The sequence below is a fragment of the Heptranchias perlo genome, chromosome 28, assembly GCF_035084215.1.
Source record: "Heptranchias perlo isolate sHepPer1 chromosome 28, sHepPer1.hap1, whole genome shotgun sequence".
In the NCBI taxonomy this organism is placed as follows: Eukaryota; Metazoa; Chordata; class Chondrichthyes; order Hexanchiformes; family Hexanchidae; genus Heptranchias; species Heptranchias perlo.
The window spans coordinates 24233903-24256101 of record NC_090352.1 but is presented as its reverse complement, the minus strand read 5'-3'; the positions used below and the strand labels follow the sequence as shown (position 1 = coordinate 24256101).

Here is a 22199-nt window from a genome sequence, read left to right as displayed (position 1 = left end):
AGATCCACAAGTTTGCAGTATTTCACATCATGACACAGGACGCAGTCTGCAGTAGAAATGTAAGCAACTATGTCATTCTGAGACATAGGTTCACCTTTTTTAAAAGGAAAGTAAAGAAAACCTTTAAATTTAGAATGTGATCCTATGTGTGTTATGACCAAGCACAACTGCTCATGCATAATTTGTGCGTGTCAAGGTTCTATAAACAGCAAATAGATGAATGGCCAGATAATCTGTTTTTGCCATTCTTGGTTGAAGGAGAAATGTTGGTCAGGATATTGGGCGAAATCCCTACTCTTCGAGAAGTGCGATGGGATCTTTTACCTGAGCAGGCAAATGGGGCCGAGGTTTAACATCCCATTCGAAAGATGGCACCTCCAACAATGCAGCGTTCTTCAGTACTGCACTGAAGTGTAAATGTACAGAAGTCTGAGGTAGGGTTTGAGCCTTTGTCACTCTGATCTCTTCACAGGTATCTGCCTCTGTCGCTGATATGGTGTCTAGTAATGCTATCATAACAGCAACAGAGGCAAATGCCTCCAAGCAGGTTGTTTGGCTGCCTTTTATGTTAGGGAATGGTGTAACTAAGTGAAACACCAGAGAGACAGACAACTACATCTTATGCGTCTGGAGTATTGTACTTACAAACTGACTCCTGTCTCTCCATTAGAAATGTATCTTCTAATCATTACACCTGTCATGTGCAAATCAATAAAAAAGGACTTCAGGAGCCAAATGATGCTTCACTCAGATTTTTTATGCACAACTGGAATTTTTCCCTAAAATGCTTTGAAAGTCTCCAGGTATTGATTATTAAACTGCGACTGCAGGTGTTCGGGGATGCAGGTTGAACACTTGTATTTCTCTTTAATTCGCTTTCCTCCTTCACTGTCTTCAATGCAGATTGTAGCAATACCTATAAAGGGAACAAAGAACATCACAAAGCAGATATAGAGGAGAAAGACAGCATGACCCATCCATGGTGATGCCTCTAGAAAGAGCCTGCAGACCCCTTCCCTCCCACCCCGCAACCCCCCCAAATTACATCAGTGGAAGGAAGAGATAAGGAAAAATGGACACGAGAGATAGAGCACCACAGAGGTATTGTACATAGAATCATAGAATGATACAGCACAGGAGGCCATTCAGCCCATCATGCCTATGCTGGCTCTTTGGTAGAGCTATCCAATTAGTCCCACTCCCCTGCCCTTTCCCCATAGCTCTGTACATTTTTTCCCTTCAAGTATTTATCCAATTCCCTTTTGAAAGCTACTATTGAATCTGCTTCCACCACCCTTTCAGGCAGTGCATTCCAGATCATAACAACTCGCTGCCTAATTTTTTTTCCCCTCATGTCGCCTCTGGTTCTTTTGCCAGGGTACGGTAGCATAGTGGTTATGTTACTGGGCTAATAATCCAGAGGCCTGGACTAAAATCCAGAGTCATGAGTTCAAATCCTGCCACGGCAGCTGGCGAATTTAAATTCAATTAATTAATTAAATTCAATTAATTAAATAAAAATCTGGAATTAAAATATTAGTATCAGTAATGATGGCCATGAAACTACCGGATTGTCGTAAAAACCCATCTGGTTCACTAATGTCCTTTAGGGAAGGAAACCTGCCATCCTTACCCGGACTGGCCTATATGTGACTCCAGACCCACAGCAATGTGGTTGATTCTTAATTGCCCTCTGAAATGCAAGCCACTCAGTTGTAAAATCTCGCTACGAAAAGTCATAATAAGAATAAAACCGGACGGACCACCCGGCACCGGACACGACAATGGCAAAACACCAAGCCCAGTCGACCCTGCAAGGTCCTCCTTACTAACATCTGGGGACTTGTGCCAAAATTGGGAGAGCTGTCCCACAGACTAGTCAAGCAACAGCTTGACATAGCCATACTTACAGAATCATATCTTTCAGCCAACGTCCCAGACTCTTCCATCACCATCCCTGGGTATGTCCTGTCCCACCGGCAGGACAGACCCACCAGAGGTGGCGGTACAGTGATATACAATCAGGAGGGAGTGGCCCTGGGAGTCCTCAACATTGACTCTGGACCCCATGAAATCTCATGGCATCAGGTCAAAAATGGGCACGGAAACCTCCTGCTGATTATCACCTACCGTCCTCCCTCAGCTGATGAATCAGTCCTCCTCCATGTTGAGCACCACTTGGAGGAAGCACTGAGGGTAGCAAGGGCACAAAATGCACTCTGGGTGGGGGACTTCAATGTCCATCACCAAGAGTGGCTCGGTAGCACCACTACTGACCGAGCTGGCCGAGTCCTGAAGGACATAGCTGCTAGACTGGGCCTGCGGCAGGTGGTGAGTGAACCAACACGAGGGAAAAACTTACTTGACCTCGTCCTCACCAATCTACCTGTCGCAAATGCATCTGTCCATGACAGTATTGGTAGGAGTGACCACCGCACAGTCCTCGTGGAGATGAAGTCCCGTCTTCGCACTGAGGACACCATCCAACGTGTTGTGTGGCACTACCACCGTGCTAAATGGGATAGATTCAGAACGGATCTAGCAGCTCAAAACTGGGCATCCATGAGGCGCTGTGGGCCATCAGCAGCAGCAGAATTGTATTCCAGCACAATCTGGAACCTCATGGCCCGGCATATTCCTCACTCTACCATTACCAACAAGCCAGGGGATCAACCCTGGTTCAATGAGGAGTGTAGAAGAGCATGCCAGGAGCAGCACCAGGCGTACCTAAAAATGAGTTGCCAACCTGGTGAAGCTACAACTCAGGACTACATGCATGCTAAACAGCGGAAGCAACATGCTATAGACAGAGCTAAGCGATTCCACAACCAACGGATCAGATCAAAGCTTTGCAGTCCTGCCACATCCAGTCGTGAATGGTGGTGAACAATTAAACAACTAACGGGAGGAGGAGGCTCTGCAAACATCCCCATTCTCAATGATGACGGAGTCCAGCACGTGAGTGCAAAAGACAAGGCTGAAGCGTTTGCAACCATCTTCAGCCAGAAGTGCCGAGTGGATGATCCATCTCAGCCTCCACCCGATATCCCCACCATCAAGGAAGCCAGTCTTCGGCCAATTCGATTCACTCCACGTGATATCAAGAAACGGCTGAGTGCACTGGATACAGCAAAGGCTATGGGCCCCGACAACATCCCAGCTGTAGTGCTGAAGACTTGTGCTCCAGAACTAGCTGCGCCTCTAGCCAAGCTGTTCCAGTACAGCTACAACACTGGCATCTACCCGACAATGTGGAAAATTGCCCAGGTATGTCCTGTCCACAAAAAGCAGGACAAATCCAATCCGGCCAATTACCGCCCCATCAGTCTACTCTCAATCATCAGCAAAGTGATGGAAGGTGTCGTCGACAGTGCTATCAAGCGGCACTTACTCACCAATAACCTGCTCACCGATGCTCAGTTTGGGTTCCGCCAGGACCACTCGGCTCCAGACCTCATTACAGCCTTGGTCCAAACATGGACAAAAGAGCTGAATTCCAGAGGTGAGGTGAGAGTGACTGCCCTTGACATCAAGGCAGCATTTGACCGAGTGTGGCACCAAGGAGCCCTAGTAAAATTGAAGTCAATGGGAATCAGGGGGAAAACTCTCCAGTGGCTGGAGTCGTACCTAGCACAAAGGAAGATGGTAGTGGTTGTTGGAGGCCAATCATCTCAGCCCCAGGGCATTGCTGCAGGAGTTCCTCACGGCAGTGTCCTAGGCCCAACCATCTTCAGCTGCTTCATCAATGACCTTCCCTCCATCATAAGGTCAGAAATGGGGATGTTTGCTGATGACTGCACAGTGTTCAGTTCCATTCGCAACCCCTCAGATAATGAAGCAGTCCGAGCCCGCATGCAGCAAGACCTGGACAACATCCAGGCTTGGGCTGATAAGTGGCAAGTAACATTCGCGCCAGATAAGTGCCAGGCAATGACCATCTCCAACCAGAGAGAGTCTAACCACCTTCCCTTGACATTCAACGGCATTACCATCGTCGAATCCCCCACCATCAACATCCTGGGGTCACCATTGACCAGAAACTTAACTGGACCAGCCATATAAATACTGTGGCTACGAGAGCAGGTCAGAGGCTGGGTATTCTGCGGCGAGTGACTCACCTCCTGACTCCCCAAAGCCTTTCCACCATCTACAAGGCACAAGTCAGGAGTGTGATGGAATACTCTCCACTTGCCTGGATGAGTGCAGCTCCAACAACACTCAAGAAGCTCGACACCATCCAAGATAAAGCAGCCCGCTTGATTGGCACTCCATCCACCACCCTAAACATTCACTCCCTTCACCACCGGCGCACTGTGGCTGCAGTGTGTACCATCCACAGGATGCACTGCAGCAACTCGCCAAGGCTTCTTCGACAGCACCTCCCAAACCCGCGACCTCTACCACCTAGAAGGACAAGAGCAGCAGGCGCATGGGAACAACACCACCTGCACGTTCCCCTCCAAGTCACACACCATCCCGACTTGGAAATATATCGCCGTTCCTTCATCGTCGCTGGGTCAAAATCCTGGAACTCCCTTCCTAACAGCACTGTGGGAGAACCGTCACCACACGGACTGCAGCGGTTCAAGAAGGTGGCTCACCACCACCTTCTCAAGGGCAATTAGGGATGGGCAATAAATGCTGGCCTCGCCAGTGACGCCCACATCCCGTGAACGAATAATAAAAAAAAAATCACCTTAAATATGTGTCCTCTGATTACTGACCCTTCTGCCATTGGAAACAGTTTCTATCAAAACCGTTCATGATTTTGAACACCTCTATCAAATCTCCTCTCAACCTTCTCTGCTCCAAGGAGAACAACCCCAGCTTCTCCAGTCTCTCCACATAACTGAAGTCCCTCATCCCTGGTACCATTTTAGTAAACCTCTTTTGCACCCTCTCTAAGGCCTTGACACCCTTCCTGAAGTGCAGTGCCCAGAACTGAACACAATACTCCTGCTGAGGCTCTTTAATTCTCTTTCCTCCTTCACTGTCCTCAATGCAGATTGTAGCAATACCTATAAAGGGAACAAAGAACATCACAAGACAGATACAGAGGAGAAAGACAGCATGACCCATCCGCACCGATCGCTTTAGAAAGAGCCTGCAGACCCCTTCCCTCCCACCTCCCGCCCACCCACCCCCCATTACATCATCAAAAATATTTCTTAAATGACTGCAGGGTTTTGCTCCCATCAGCCTACCCATAATCACAGTCATGTTAAGCAAAGCAAGAATGTTTAAATGCCTGTATGAATATATTCCTTAGATTTCTTTTGCCTGAATCCTCATTCTTGCAACTCCCTGTATAGGTGGTTGGTTTATTTTGCTTTGGTCAGCCAGGTGTCTGACACATGTATAAACCCATTACCATGCTGAAGACTCTCCAAATAAAGCTACTTAGCAATCAACACAGTTAGAGTTAGTGTTTGCCCAATGTGGAATGCACACTCCCCATAGGGACGCACTCCATTTACCTATGTCCAGGGGTCTTAGGTGCAAGTTGACTAGAGACCAGGCTTAAGGACCCCCGGGTATTATGGTTTTATTTTTATTCGTTCATGGGATGTGGGCGTCGCTGGCAAGGCCCGCATTTATTGCCCATCCCTAATTGCCCTTGAGAAGGTGGTGGTGAGCCGCCGCCTTGAACCGCTGCAGTCTGTGTATCCTACCCAAACAGAGCACTGGTAAGCTTCCTACTGCTTGTTCAGTCAGGACCACCCTACCCATCAGGAGATTAGCTTGAGGGGTTATTTGAAGCTGAGGGGGATGAATCCCAGTCCCCAGTGATAGTTCTATGCCTCCAGGTCTTATTACTAAGCCAAGCTAGCTGGTTAACCAACAGTGCTCTGGTATACGGTGAACCTGCCTGGCTCATGGCTCAGAATATTAAGTCTGCCACAGAGGATTGTCCTCATTCCACCAACAGGTATGTCACCTTGGAACCAACTCAACCCCAAAGAAATCCCATTTACCTCCTTTCCCTTCAAGAAGGATAGTCACTAATTGTTCAGCAGTCTGTGTGGGGCCCAGTTACTGAAGGAGTCCCGTAGGGATCCATGTTAGGACTATTGCTGTACAGCATCTTTAGCAATGACTTGGATTGGGGGAACAATTCTTAAGTTTGCTGATGGCACAAAGATGTGTGCGGATTAAATAGACTGCCTTCTGTGGGTTCTCCTTTTTCTTCCTCTTCTGCTGTTTCCTTTCTTTCTCTTACTCTTCTATTCTTTTTATTGTCACTCCCTGACTACCAAATTCTAAGATAAGCAATGCGTATGAGCAACTACAAAATGGCTACTGATATTCTCCAAGAATCTTGGTGCCCATTTTGATAATGTCCATCAGTAATAGTAGTCCCATATATTAGAAATTATTTGTGGACATCCATATTCCCATCAGTTTAAAATACTGGAATCTGCAAAAGCATGGGAGCTTGCAAAAGTCATATTTTGTTTATCCAACATATGTTATACATATGTCGACAAATGAATTACTTGGTACATCACATTTGGCATTGAATGATGTTGAAAATCAGTATTATCTTCCAAAAAAACACTACTGCATTGGATTTCAAACTGAAGATTGTGATTACAATACATCCAGATCGAAAATATTATGGGCTGGATGTTGCATTGGATAGGATAGTAGTTGGGGAGGCTGAAAGAGTCATTGTCTCTGCTCAGCAGTGTCAGACCACAGTTGGACATCTACACAACATTCAGGGAGGGGGAGCTTAATGAATATTTTTAACATTCCCCTTTCAGCATGCCTGTCATCGTTGATCCAAATGACCCTCCATAACTTTTCTGGCAGCGATGTTTGTTGTTCTATTATAACACCAGAATAATGCTGGCAACATGTTGAAAGCTTTACTATGGGCGGTACTACTGGCAATGGTAAATCGGCATTATTTTTTCTCTCTACCTGCTATAGTTCCACCTTGTTGTTCAATGAGTGCAATTGCAGCCTCCATCGTGCCTCCGGTCTCAATCCATTGGTCCACCATCAGGATTCGTAAACCTGAAAACGCAATTTTCAAAGCATTTTTTTTGGTAAGGTACGTACTTTTGCTCCACAGCACTCACCATCTCCTACTGAGAGTAGAAGCCATCCTGCAAAGTTACTTTGTAATTAGTTGGTAGGAATTGTGCAAGAGTAGACCAGAGTGCCATTTCCTTTGATTTTCCCTCTCCATTTGTGGGTAAGTGCTTATTCTTTGCTTGGTGCTTCCCCACAGTGACACAACTAGGACCAGTAACTCCACAGGCTGAGCGAGTACAAGCACAATCCTTGCTCTACCTCTGTGTGGCACCTCTTCTTCCCAACATGAGTCATCCATCAGTGGAAGGAAGAGAGAAGGGAAAAAGGACAAGAGAGATAGAGCACCACAGAGGCACCCAGCACACAAGAGGTATTGTACATAAAATCATAGAATCATAGAATGATACAGCACAGAAGGAGACCATTCATCCCATCGTGCCTGTGCTGGCTCTTTGGTATAGCTATCCAATTGGTCCCACTCCCCTGCTCTTTCCCCATAGCCCTGCACATTTTTTCCTTTCAAGTATTTATCTAATTCCCTTTTGCGAACGTTACTATTGAATCTGCTTCCATCTCCCTTTCAGGCAGTGCATTCCAGGCAACAATTTGCTGTGTAAATTTTTTTCCCCTCATGTCGCCTCTGGTTCTTTTGCCAATCACCCTAAATCTGTGTCCTCTGATTACTGATCCTTCTGCCATTGGAAACAGTTTCTCCTTATTTACTCTATCAAAACCGTTCATGATATTGAACAGCTCTATCAAATCTCCTCTCAACCTTCTCTGCTCCAAGGAGAACAACCCCAGCTTCTCCAATTTCTCCATATAACTGAAGTATCTCATCCCTGGTACCATTCTAGTAAATCTCTTCTGCACCCTCTCCAAGGCCTTGACACCCTTCCTAAAGTGTGGGGTCTAGAATTGAACGCAATACTCCAGCTGAGGCCTTACCAGTGTTTTAGAAAGGTTTAGCATAACATCCTTGCTTTTGTGCTCTATGCCTCTATTTATAAAGCCTAGGATCCCATATGCTTTGTTAACAGCCTTCTCAACTTGTCCTGCCACCTTCAAAGATTTGTGTACATACACCCCCAGGTCTCACTGTTCCTGCATCCCCTTTAAAATTGTACCATTTTGTTTATAATGCATCTCCTCATTCTTCTTATTAAAATGTAACACTTCACACTTCTCGGCATTAAATTTCATCTGCCATGTGTCTGCCCATTTCACCAGTCTGTCCATGTCCACCTGAGGTCTGTCACTACCCTCCTCATTGTTTACTACATTTCCGAGTTTTGTGCCATCTGCAAACTTTGAAATTATGCCTTGTATACCCAAGTCCAGGTCATTAATATAAATCAAAATGAGCAATGGTCTTAATACCGACGCCTGGGGGACACCACTGTAAACTTCCCTCCAGTTTGAAAAACAACCATTCACCACTACTCTCTGCTTTCAGTCCCTTAGCCAATTTCAATCCACGCTGCCACTGTCCCTTTAATCCCAAGGCCTTTCATTTTGCTAACAAGTCTATTATGTGGTACTTTATCAAATGCCTTTTGAAAGTCCATATACACAGCATAGTTTATGTTTTACAATTACAATTAATAGTTCCTGTGCTTCAATGAAATGTCATGGTCAATAACCTCCATGTTTATTCAGCACAGGGGGTATTAATATACTCTTTATAAATCAATGTTATCGCTTAAATGGAGAATTATAAGGGTAGGCCACTCATTTTAAGAGAAATTGATTACCAATGGTTCCCTCTGAACAATAACTTGTCTTTTGTATCAACTTATGGCTAAAATACCATTCGTGGCAGCAACCACACTGTCAATTCAAACCCCCAAGCTGAACTCTCAGGGAGGCACACATATCAACTTTTGACTGATATTTGCATTTAGACTTCCACAGGTTAAGTTTAGCCAAGTTATTCAGGGAGGAAGGTAAACATTTAATTGAAGTATAGGGACTGTTAATTGTAAAAGGCGCTCCTGACATGTACCAGGTTATTCTTGTGTTCATATCGCATTTTATATGTCAAATGTTTAATGAAAGTCTATTTGTGGAAATTATGAAATCACAATGGCTTTACTTTATTCTTTGTTTCCATTGAGGCCTCATATTTACTAAAAACAGACTTTACATTTAGCCTTTGAACACTAAATGAGAAGAAGGCATTCATCCCATTAAGCTAATCCCTCTAATATTCTAACTCTCCCAGTTTAGCACTGAACTACATTATGAACTCCCTTAATGTCCTTACTTCTAGTACCCTGCCTGACAGATTATTCCAAACTTTTATCAGCCGTTAAGTAAAAAAAAATTCTGATATCGCATATTTACTTTTTACTAATATGAAGTTGACGTTCTCTGGTCCTACTAGTCTGCCCTACTGTATGGAGTATCAGTTTTTCTAAGTTGGTGATATTCGTCCCTCTATGTCAAAAGGTTGGGAGGTCAAGCCACACTCCCGTACTTAAGCACACAGTCTAAGCTGATGCTACGTTACTGATGGAGTGGAGCACAGTTGTCTTTCGAATTCTCAGGTGGATGCAAGAAATCCCACAGTGCTATTTGAAGAAGAGAAGTACCCAACATCTGACTGCTGCTCATTCATCTCATTTGCTGCTTGTGAGATCTTGGTGTGTGCAACTGTGTTTAACACAACAGTGGCGGTCTTCAAAAGTAATTCATTTTTGTGATGTCCTGAGGATATAATGAGTCGCTATGTAGATGCAAATTCCTTCTAATATTCCGTGTATACCATTTTGATGAGGTTCCCCTTTAACTTCTTCTCTGTAGACTGTAGAGATTGATCTTCTCTAATCTTTCCTTGTAGACTAGCTCATCCCCTTTTGCGCTTGACATAATTCTTGTTTCTCTTCCATGCCTATTCTCCAATGCATGGACGCCCTTTCATACATTTTATTTTGAGGCACTTAACTGTTAAGGGTTTCAATTTCACCTACAAATCAGATGACCCAAGGCTGACTTCTAATTTGTACTTCAGATTTTGCTTATGTCAGTTGGTTTACCTGCAGCTGGTGGAAAGCTTGAGCTATGAACAGTCAAAGATAAAGTTTGTTGTTGGCTAGAGCTGTGAATTAATATGTCAATTAGTGATTTACAATTTGGTGATGGTTAGTCTTCAACATTTTGAGATCTTTTAGATTGCATCCTGATTAGCTGAAGAACATTGCACTTGACCTGTACGACATTGCTTCTGTTTGGCTCCAATTGGTCTAGGATATAATTGAGAGAGGTTTAAATTACAACATGACCCATTTCCTCTGTTGTGATTGTGTTCTGATTATATCATTCTACTATAAGTAGCGGGTACAGTAGTGTAGTGGTTATGTTACTGGACTAGTAATCTAGAGACAGTGAATTCAAATCCTACCAGGGCAGTTTAAAATATTAAAAAATCTGGAAATAAAAAGGTGGCATTGAATTGTCATAAAAACCCAACTGGTTCACTGATGCCCTTTAGGGAAGGAAACCTGCTGCCTTTACCCAGTCTGACCTATATGTTACTCCAGTCCCACACCAATGTGGTTGACTCTGAAGTGGCCTAGCAAGCTATTCAATTAAGGGCAACTAGGGATGGGCAATAAATGCCGGCCTTGTCAGCGACACCCACATCCTGAGGTGAAAAAATAATTGTATATCAATAAAAACCAACCTGATTTAACCACATCAGTGCGCATTTCCAACACTTTCCGTCGACCTGTATAGTCAGTGTAGGCCCTGCTGTTGGTTTTTATGCAGCTGTGACCTTCTTTCCGGATTGTTAAAAATCCTTTTCCAAGATGGTTGGCTATAGCTGCTCCTAAAATCACAAAAGAGCAGATGTGGGTCTCAGCAGTGTTTGATAAATTATTCTGCCCTCACTCTTCCTCAGTTGAAGGCATGAGCTTTCATGTAGGCACCATCCTGACCTAGTGGCTATTCTCTGTATGTAAGACTAGAGCCATTGCTCCCAATAAATCAATTATTGCCCTCATTCCTGTCGGTCCCCTGGCCAAGCCCCCATCTTTGCTCCTTCAAGTCAGAGAGCAGCCATTACCAATTGAACTGTACCCAGCAAAGAATCAATATCTTCATGAGATGAGTGGCATGGGGAAATGGTGAAAAAGAAATCTAAAAAGGAGTAAAATTTCCCCATTTTATCAGGGAGCCATTGCCACCCTTGCTGCAAACAGCTAACTTAGGACAGATTAGGGATGCAATTTTCATTGTCTGTATGACTCAGTACCACAATACATAGTGCATTTATGCACTTGACCATCAGGGAGACACACTGTTTAAAGAACAAAGAGTACTTTTATGATCAATCCAGTACAGTACTGTGTATAAAAATGAAATTGAAATCACTGTTGGAATTTAGGTACTGCAGTTTGTATTCTAGGGTAGTACTGTGGTTCGTATTCTAGGTTATACTGTAATTTGTATTCTAGGTGATACTATATTTTGTATTCTAGATAGTAATACAGTTTGTATTCTAGGTGGTACTGTAATTTGTATCCTAGGTGGTACTGCTGTTTGTATTTTAGGTGGTACTGCAGTTTATATTCTAGGTAGTACTGCAGTTTGTATTCTAGGTTATACTGTAATTTGTATTCTAGGTGATACTATAATTTGTATTCTAGATAGTGATACAGTTTGTATTCTAGGTGGTATTGTAGTTTGCGTTCCAGGTGGTATTTGAGTTTGTATTCTAGGTAGTACTGAAGTTTGTATTCTAGGTAGTACTTTAGTTTATATTCAAGGTGGCACTCTAGTTTGTATTCTAGGTGGTACTGTGATTTGCTTTCTAGGCAGTAATGCAGTTTGTATTCTGGTAGTATTGTAATTTGTATCCTAGGTGGTAATGTAGTTTGTATTCTGGTAGTACTGTAACTTGTATTCTAGGTGGTAATGCAGTTTGTATTCTGGTAGTACTGTAACTTGTATTCTAGGTGGTACTGTAGTTTGCTTTCTAGGTAGTACTGTAATTTAAATTCTAGGTGGTACTGTAATTTGCTTTCTAGGTAGTAATGCAGTTTGTATTCTAGGTTGTACTGTAATTTGTGTTCTAGGTGGTACTGTAGTTTGCTTTCTAGGTAGAAATGCAGTTTGTATTCTGGTAGTACTGTAACTTGTATTCTAGGTGGTACTGTAGTTTGCTTTCTAGGTAGAAATGCAGTTTGTATTCTGGTAGTACTGTAACTTGTATTCTAGGTGGTCCTGTAATTTGCTTTCTAGGTAGTACTGTAATTTAAATTCTAGGTGGTACTGTAATTTGCTTTCTAGGTAGTAATGCAGTTTGTATTCTAGGTTGTACTGTAATTTGTGTTCTAGGTGGTATTGTAGTTTGTATTCCAGATGGTAATTCAGTTTGTGCTCCAGGTGGTTCCAAAGTTTCCTCAAATAACATTTTGTTTTGTGTTATAGTGTTCCTCCAAATCCAAGTCAAGCTCAGGAGTCCAGGATTTACTGCTGAACAATCTGAAGAAGGAGAACACCAGCAATCAGCCTGAATTGACCAATATATTCTTCCACATTCAGCCCATTCAGGGCTTTGGGGCACTCCAGAAAACCCAGAGACATGTAGCTTCCCTATTACGGAGAAGGATACAATTATTGATATTGAAGGGGTAATTTTACAAGACTTCGCTCTAGATTAGAGAGTTGATTGATGGGAGTACAGGTCACAGAATCAGCCCAATAGTGCTAAAGCCCCATCTCTCATCCAGGTTCCCATGTAGCAAAGCTCCACAATGGGAGCAAAGCCTTGTAAAATGACCCTTTCAGTGTTAGGATGTGATGGGTATAGTATCATCAGTTAAACAACTTCCTGCAGGTCAGGGACAAATTTCCCTTAAATCAGATCGTTTTCTCAGAATGCACTTCAGATCATACTCCCTAAAGAACTTTGACAAATGTTTGTTAGTTGTCTTCTTACTAATAAATAACTTACAAGAATTTGAAATTAATTGATGATGAAAGTGGAATTATTTAATGGAAACAGGAAACGGAGGGATTCTTGGGGGAATTCTCTGAGCCTGCGCTAGTGGTGGGGAGCTCACTGGGCAGTACCATACGTCAAAACTTTATGCACACACTGCCCATGGTTTACGGAGCATTAGAATGAATGGATGGACAATCATGGGCAGGGCATCCACAATATTTCAATATGTGCGGCAGGTTGGCACATATTTGGAACATGACCTCTTCTATATATTTAAATTGATTTTTTAATAATGTAGTGAATTTGGAATAAATAGAAAGTTTGAGCAACTAAGCTTCTACTAAGAGACTAAACCCTCAAAGAATTTTAATATGTTTCCATCAAGCAAATGCAGCAACTTTGTTATACCAGCGTGGCACAAATCTTTAAATCCAACTTCTTTCAAAGAAGGAAAATGAAATCAGGATTAAGCCACAGGAATAAGGACAAACGTTATTCAAACAAATATTTAACATATCCTTTCAGAAATACTTTATATAAGAGGCCATGGCATTTAAGTTAACCTCATAATGGGATATGGTTACATTGATGAATAGGAATTTTGCTAATGGGAATGGATGGCACATTTGTTCCTTAATTTCTAACCAGCAGTTGATAAATTGGGCACAAGCAATAGATGCTTAAATAACATAGAAGTTTTATAAGTAGATAATGTAGATAATGATGGAATATAATCCACTCCCTGAATAATTGAGCATAGAGGTCTAAGGCCTACAATGCACCCAAAGTGCTCAGCACCTACCTATGAAGACAGCAGGCTCAAGGGGGCTGGGAGCCTGAGCAAAAGTTTTGCAATAGGCTCATTAGGCCAGAGCAGGCCCCAATCATTCAAACCTTTCCACCTCTCTATCTCGCTCTCCTCCTTTAAGCCACTCCTACCTCTTTGACCAAGCTTTTGGTCACAAGTCCTAATATCTCCTTATGTGGCTCGGTGTCAAATTTTGTCCGATGACGCTCCTGTGAAACACCTTGGGACGTTTTACTATGTTAAAGGTGCTATATAAATGCAAGTTGTTGTTGATTTAAAATCAACAAGTTGGTGTATGCCATGGAGTAAGAGTAAGCCTGGTGGTTATGGTACTGGAGTAGCGGTCCTAAATTCAAATCCCACCATGACAAATTATGAAATTGAATTTAATAAATCTGGTAATTTGTGGCCCAGCACCAGAACAAGTGACCATGGAAAGCTACTGGATTGTTGTAACAACCCAGCTGGTTCACTAATATTCATCAGGAAAGGAGTCACATGTAGGCTGGCTGACATGTGACTCCAATCCCAACCTATGTGGTTGACCCTTAATGCCCTTAGGGCAATAAATACTGCCTAGAATAAAATACATGAATGAACAGAATACAGCTTTCACATAAAAAATGATAAAGATGTAACCTTACTGTCTCTCTAAGCATATGGTCTACTATCAAACAAAACTATTCCAAGGCCAGTTGATCTAAGCTTTTTGTTACTGCCTGCTAGGGCTGTCTCTCACATCGGGAGTTTGGCCTGCCAAGCTGCCAATCACTAGGGACTCTAGATTGGGTTTACTCTTAGAACTGAGAGCAAACAGCAGAACCCAGAATGGCTATTTATCAGCATTGAATGAAAACAATTTTTGTTGAACACCTAAACATGCCGGTCAATGACTCCCTGGGGGTTTCTTGTTGGCTATGATAGATTGGGGAACTTTACTAAAAGGGATGACAGTGGATAGGCAATGGCTAATATTTAAAGAACATGTGCAGGAATTACAACAATTATTCATTCCTGTCTGGCGCAAAAATAAAACAGGAAAGGTAGCTCAACCGTGGCTTACAAAAGAAATTAGGGATAGTATTAGATCCAAAGAGGAGACATATAAAATTGCCAGAAAAAGCGGCAAGCCTGAGGATTGGGAGCAGTTCAGAATTCAGCAAAGGAGGACAAAGAGATTGATTAAGAGGGGAAAAATAGAGTATGAGAGTAAACTAGCAGGGAACATGTAAAACTGACTGTAAAATCTTCTATAAATATGTCAAGAGAAAAAGATTAGTGAAGACAAATGTAGGTCCCTTACTGTCAGAAATGGGGGAAATTATAATGGGGAACAAAGAAATGGCAGAACAATTAAACACATTCTTTGGTTCTGTCTTCACAAAGGAGGACACAAATAACCTGCCAGAAATGTTAGGGAACCAAGGGTCTAGTGAGAGGGAGGAACTGAAGGAAACCAGTATTAGTAAAAAAATAGTGCTAGGGAAATTAATGGGGCTAAAGGCTGACAAATCCCCAGGGCCTGATAATCTACATCCCAGAGTACTAAAGGAAGTAGCCCTGGAAATAATGGATGCATTGGTGATCATCTTCCAAAATTCTATAGACTCTGGAACAGTTCCGACAGATTGGAGGGTGGCAAATGTAACCCCACTATTTAAAAAAGGAGGGAGAGAAAAAACAGGGAATTACAGACCAGTTAGCCTAACATCAGTAGTGGGGAAAATGCTAGAGTCTATTATAAAAGATGTGATAACAGAACACTTGGAAGGCATTAACGGGATTGGACAAAGTCAGCATGTGTTCATGAAAGGGAAATCATGCTTAACAAATCTACTGGAGTTTTTTGAGGATGTAACTAGTAGAATAGATAGGGGAGAACCAGTGGATGTGGTGTATTTGGATTTTCAGAAGGCTTTTGATAAGGTCCCACACAAGAGGTTAGTGTGCAAAATTAAAGCACATGGGATTGGGGGGAATATACTGGCATGGATTGAAAATTGGTTGACAGACAGGAAACAGAGAGTAGGAATAAACGGGTCTTTTTCCAGGTGGCAGGCAGTGACTAGTGGGGTACCGCAGGGATCAGTGCTTGGGCCCCAGCTATTCACAATATATATCAATGATTTGGATGAGGAAACTAGATGTAACATTTCCAAGTTTGCAGACGACACAAAGCTGGGGTGGAATGTGAGCTGTGAGGAGGATGCAAAGAGGCTCCAAAGTGATTTAGACAAGTTGGGTGAGTGGGCAAGAACATGGCAGATGCAGTATTACGTGGATAAATGTGAGGTTATCCACATTGATTGTAAAAACAGAAAGGCAGATTATTATCTGAATGGTGATAGATTGGGAAAAGGGGAGGTGCAACGAGACCTGGGTGTCCTTATACACCAGTCGCTGAAAGCGAGCACTCAGGTGCAGCAAGCAGTTAGGAAGGCAAATGGTATGTTGGCCTTCATTGCAAGAGGATTTGACTACAGGAGCAGGGATGTCTTACTGCAGTTATACAGGGCCCTGGTGAGACCACATCTGGAGTATTGTGTACAGTTCTGGAGGGAGTGCAACGAAGGTTTACCAGACTGATTCCCGGGATGGCAGGACTGACGTATGAGGAGAGATTGGGTCGACTAAGCCTATATTCACTGGAGTTTAAAAGAATGAGAGGTGATCTCATCGAAACATATAAAATTCTAACAGGACTAGACAGACTAGATACAGGGAGGATGTTCCCGATGGCTGGGGAGTCCAGAACCAGGGGTCACAGTCTCAGAATACGGGTTATGCCATTTAGAACCGAGATGAGGAGAAATTTCTTCACTCAGAGGATGGTGAACCTGTGGAATTCTCTACCACAGAAGGCAGTGGAGGCCAAGTCATTAGATGTATTCCAGAAGAAGGTAGATATATTTCTTAATGCTAAACGGATCAAGGGGTATGGGGAAAAAGCGGGAACAGGGTACTGAGTTAGACGATTTGCCATGATCATTTTGAATGGTGGAGCAGGCCCGAAGGGCCGAATGGCCTGCTTTTGCTCCTATTTTCTATGTTTCTATGTTTCTTGTTGTTTCAAAGCTAAAGAAACTTGTACAAATAAGCTCTGAGTAACGAATTATCATGGCAACCAACCTGGTATCAGCTCTACTAACTTAATGTTGAGACAAATGCTGAACTTAACATTACAGAGATATAACTTTTAAAAAATCCTGTCCAGGCAATGCAACTAAAAGGCCAAATCCCTACATTATAGATATACCTAGAATGAAGCCCATGGCATCAATCCCAGCTATGAGGTCTATGGTGTCATTCTGGAATGGCTGGAGCAAGTCTTCAATGCAGTCCTTAAAGGCCTTAAAAAATGAATAAAAGATGGAGCTTAAACTCCCATAAAACAAATGTTACATAAAAATTGATCTTTTTGTGGAACATTTTACTAACCTGTTAGCTTGATTTCCCATATTCTTGATTCCAGTTGCCCTGCTGCAGATAGACAGGAACATAGGAACAGGAGTAGGACATTCAGCCCCTCGAGCCTGTTCAGCCATTTGATCAGATTATGGCTAATGGAGACCAGAACCTCGATGAAAGGGATGAATTTCCACAAAGGTTCTCCCACTCATCCATCGTAACTTCGGCAGAAGAACTGCAGGAAACCCGGAAAAATGGCACAAACATCATTTACTCAGTTTTTCCAGGGTTTCTTCTGCCAGAGTCACAGCAGAGGAATAGGAGAAACCTCATGGAAATTCATGCCCCAAGTGTTGATTGGAGACCAGAGCCTAAATTTTCTGAACGGCATTATTTGGTAATGGTAAATCATTATGTTAAGTATTGCTGGTGTTAAAATAATGTTGATTAAAAAATTTAGACTCGGGTGTCTCCGCATAGGAAAGAGAGAAAATTAAAAAGATTTTAATATCCAGCCCATTATTCACAGTGAATTGGTTTAGCTTGGAAGCAAATTTCCTGGTTGCCTTCTTGGCTGTAATTGCTGCCTAAGCTGAGGAGCCCGGGAGAAATGAGGAGAAAATAGAAAGATTTCATAACCTGACAGAAATAAATTCTCAGGTGATTCAGATGGTAAAGGTTGTGTGTAACTGAGCCATACAGACAAGAAGGTCTTAGGTTTGATTCCTGGTCTGTGCTGAGTTGGTTGATCTCAACCAGGGTAAAGTACTACGGTTGGCCCACTGTGCTAACTAAGGAGGAGAAAATAAACCTGGGTTACAGATCCTGATTAGTTTCCAGTGACTTCTACTGGAAAGTGCAACGGTGAAGATGTCGGATGAGGCCAGAATTGGGTTTGGATGTGTTGTTCCCCTTTAGAAGAATAGTCACTTGAACAAGGTACTAAAGGGTGCCCAGTGTCATGTAACCATATTCCTGCATGAGTCCGTACCATGAAAAGAGGACAGAAAACTGAAGGGGTTGTTACATGTTTTAGATTTTTCCCTCAGATACTTTCCCAGAAGTAAGCTATAAATGCAAGATCGTCCTTCCTTCCTTCCTTCCTTTCTTTCTTTCTTGCTTTCTTCCTTGCTTTCTTTCTTTCTTACTATCCTCCCCTCCCCAGGAGTTCAGGAGTATGCCTTTACCCGCCCAGAAGCCAGGTACATGCAGTGAGTCCAAGGGCTGAATCAAAACCTTTGTAACTATATTTGGCCTGCTGCAAATACCACTTGCCCCAAGTGTATTTATTAATGGCTTAGATGATAGGATAGAGAGCCACATATCCAAGTTTGCCGATGCCACAAAGATAGGCAGCATTGTTAGCAGTGTGGATGGAAGCATAAAATTACAGAGAGATATTAATAGATTAAGTAAATGGATTTCAATGTAGGCAAGTGTGAGGTCATCCACTTCGGACCTAAAAAGGATAGATTAGAGTACTTTCTAAAGGGTGAAAAGCTCGAAACAGTGGAGGTCCAAAGAGACTTAGGGATCCATGTACATAAATCATTAAAATGTCATGAACAGGTACAGAAAATACTAAGGCTAATGGAATGCTGGCCTTTATATCTCGAGGACTAGAATTCAAGGGGGTAGAAGTTATGCTACAGATATACAAAGCCCTGGTTAGACCACACCTGGAGTATTGTGTTCAGTTCTGGGCAACGCACCTTAGGAAGGATATATTGGCCTTTAAGGGAGCGCAGCGTAGATTTACTAGAATGATACCTGGAATCCAAGGGTTAAATTACGAGGAAAGATTACACAAACTAGGGTTGTATTCCCTGGAATTTAGAAGATTAAGGGGTGATTTGATCAAAGTTTTCAAGATATTAAGGGGAACTGATAGGGTAGATACAGAGTAACTATTTCCGCTGGTTGGGGAGTCTAGGATTAGGGGATAGCCTAAAAATTAGAGCCAGGACTTTCAGGAGTGAAGTTAGGAAACACTTCTACATGCAAAGGGTGGTAGAAGTTTGGAACTCTCTTCCGCAAACAGCAGTTGATGCTAGCTCAATTGTTAATTTTAAATCTGGGATTGATAGATTTTTGTTAACCAAAGGTATTAACGCATATGAGGCTAAGGAGGGTATATGGAGTTAGGTCACAGATCAGCATTGATCTCACTGAATGGCAGAACAGGCTAGAGGGGCTAAATGGCCTACTCCTGTTCCTATGTTCCTATAAGTGATTTCCTTGACTTTGGAAAGCAGAAGAATAAATGTTCTAGCAGATGTATTGGACTATAAGCTACCAAACAGATCTATTAACTGTGAATAGATACGTAAACTGTAGCAAAGACAGACAGGCCCCGTTTTTATTGCAAAGCAGGATCGGTCCGTGCGAGGGGCCTGGGTAAGCAACAAGCTCGCATGTCGAGGCCTGGAGAGATGTTAACTCCCGGGACTCGTTTTAATACTCAGACCCCGAGTCTCACCCGACCCTGACAGAAATCACTGTCCGGTGGGCAGAGGGGGCGCGGAAATTAGAACTGCAGGAAGCCATCATCGGGGACCCACAAGAACGGTCCCCGGCAGTCAGGTAAGTGGTAAGTGGGGGTGCGGAGAGCCGGGGGTGGGCTCTGGATGCAATTGCAATCCGGGGAAGGGGGAAAACCGACATTAAGGGAGGCCTGAGGTTTCCATGTGGGGCCCGGACAGAAAGCACTCCTGCTCCTCCAGGCCCGCAAGGAAATTTAAAAAGAATTTAAAACTTGCTTTGCTGGGCCTCTTCTGGCCCTCGATCCAGCTCCCGGCAGGTTTGGCCTGTCAGGGAAGCCGGCGCTGCTCCCCCGCTCAGGCCTCTAGTTAAAATCGGGTGTGCCTTGGGCCTACCCGTTCCGACACAGGGATCGTTCTCTACACTCAGTTCGCGCTGACCTGAACCTGACCAATTGAAATGCATTTTAACCAGACAGCAGTGCTCCTCTAAACTGGAACAATTTTTAAAACAAGATAATAGTCTCCCTAAAATAAGACATAAATTGAAGCACATGTTTTTTTCCTGAGTTTTTGAATAGTGTTAGTTTTCCTATACTAGGAGGGAGTAATTATCTGGTGAGCTATCATTAGATCGTTACTAGATTACACTGTCTGTAATATACTATTTTAGTACCATTGAATGTTAACACACATGGTTTAGTTGTAACGGATTGCATATTATTGCATCTACCTACCTGTTGGTTACAGTAGAGTCTGGATGGGTCGAGCCAGGCATATTTTGGGCCCTTTACATTGGGTGCCATGAGAGCCAAATACCATCTTTGTGTACGTTCTGGTGGGATAGTCAATGCTTCCATGCTGAAGGAAAAATAAAACGAGTTCAAAGAGCAACCAATGTATGAAAACCATCTCTGTAACTTTAATATTAATCACTTGTGAAACCAAAAATGGATATCAAGCAAAATATTGACTCTATCTTGGATAAAAGTTAATGGAATCTATTACTTGGTTAGTTCGACTCCTGTGCCTTGGGACTGGTATATTGACACTTGTGTCAAAAGTTGATACCTAATCTTGGGTCAGCTGCAAAAATAGTTTAGCTCCACCCATGAGGCCTGAGATAGGCCTTGTGGCTGGCCAAGACTGTCAAGGCTATTAAAAATAATAGTGTAACATACACTGATTTGAAAAAAAAAATCATCTGCTGCTTCTTAATATAGAGCTCAACGGAGGCTGCGTTGGACTCTTTCCATAACTATTTTGCAGTTTATAATACTTTAAAGAAATCCAGCCCTCAAATAGTTTAGATATGTTTGGATATGCGCTTGCCAGAAATTACTTCAAAAGGTCTATTTTTCAGATAGGAATTTCACAATAAAGTTCAAAAAGAAACATTATTACCTCCATTAATCTTATCAGATAAAAACTCTAAATCAGGAAGTCCAATACCAGTTGGGCCGAATGGCCCTTTTCTGTGCTGTACTTTTAATGTAAGCGCCTGGAGAAATGGCATAAATGGTTATTTTTAGCCAGTACACCATTTCTCCATGGGTTCTACTGATCTCCCAATGGAGAAACCCTGCAGAAATTCCAGGCAATAGGGCACAGAGGAAATCTTCACCCCGTATAACTACTGGACAATTGTGTTGGACAATTGGACAATTTAATTTAAACATACAACGCAAAAACAATACAACATTTCCCCTTCTAGCAAATCACACATTGTTGAAAACTAGACTCAATTTTTCTATTGACAGTGATCTGCTTTCTCCCCCCACCATGTAATGTTTTAAAATCCCAATCTCAATTGGACTAAATGATTAAAATCATTTACCTTTCTGACTGTTGGCTGTTCCTCAATTAATATTTCACCAAGGAAAGTTTGATTTACAGTTTGTTGGTTATTTCAAACTTGTTTTCTCAGAGTTTTTCAATCCTGTGTTTTTGGACTTTGTTCATCTCCCGTTATGTATTATTAACCTGTGAGGCACTGTCATGGGGTCAAAGGAACCCTGATAAACAAATTAACATTTGTGCTCTGAATTAACTTTAAAGGTTTGAAGCTATGTACATCAGTAGGGGGCCAAGTTTCCGCTTGTTTGTATTGTTAGTCATATCATCGCTATCTGGGCTGAAACGGACAATCTTTTACACTGGTTCAAGATTCAGTTGGCCAGAATCATCTACAAAACTGGCCACATCCCCAAGTCGAAATTGCAAGATTCCGCCAATTGCGCTGGTTCGGAAAGGCTTTTCAAATTGCGCTCATTTTTTTAGGCGCACAGGCACTAGGGGTACGTTTTAAAAGTTTTTCCACATCAAAAAATATTGTATTTACTTAGAAACTGATTAATGTACACCAATGAAACTACTAAATGGTTCAGTACAACTTTTTTGAAAGTCATTTTGAGTGATTTTAAATCAGGCTACTCACAGGTGGAGGACTGGACACCCTTATTAAAAATGTTTATTTTTGGTGATAAAACCATTGTCAGCTGTATTA

The 22199-nt window shown here is 42.5% G+C and overlaps 1 protein-coding gene across 1 annotated transcript; it reads right to left on the bottom strand.

The window, feature by feature from the left end:
• Nucleotides 1-736: 736 nt before the first annotated feature.
• Nucleotides 737-20767, bottom strand: zgc:174895. The gene is made up of 6 exons (XM_068008231.1): nucleotides 20702-20767; nucleotides 20431-20554; nucleotides 17062-17155; nucleotides 10730-10876; nucleotides 6928-7023; nucleotides 737-916 (listed from the first exon to the last, which is right to left on the bottom strand). The coding sequence occupies exons 2-6, from the start codon at nucleotides 20551-20553 to the stop codon at nucleotides 780-782; spliced, it is 597 nt and encodes a 198-aa protein (XP_067864332.1). The 5' UTR covers nucleotide 20554; nucleotides 20702-20767; the 3' UTR covers nucleotides 737-779.
• Nucleotides 20768-22199: the final 1432 nt, after the last annotated feature.

Bases quoted from the DNA above. Each gene is read 5' to 3' on its own strand.
- zgc:174895 (XM_068008231.1), bottom strand. From the start codon at position 20,553: ATGGAAGCATTGACTATCCCACCAGAACGTACACAAAGATGGTATTTG. The intron at 17,156-20,430 runs GTAGGTAGATGC...TCATTTTTTAAG, and splicing joins GACTCTACTGTAACCAACAG to GCCTTTAAGGACTGCATTGA. The intron at 7,024-10,729 runs GTTGGTTTTTAT...TTGCGTTTTCAG, and splicing joins CACTGATGTGGTTAAATCAG to GTTTACGAATCCTGATGGTG.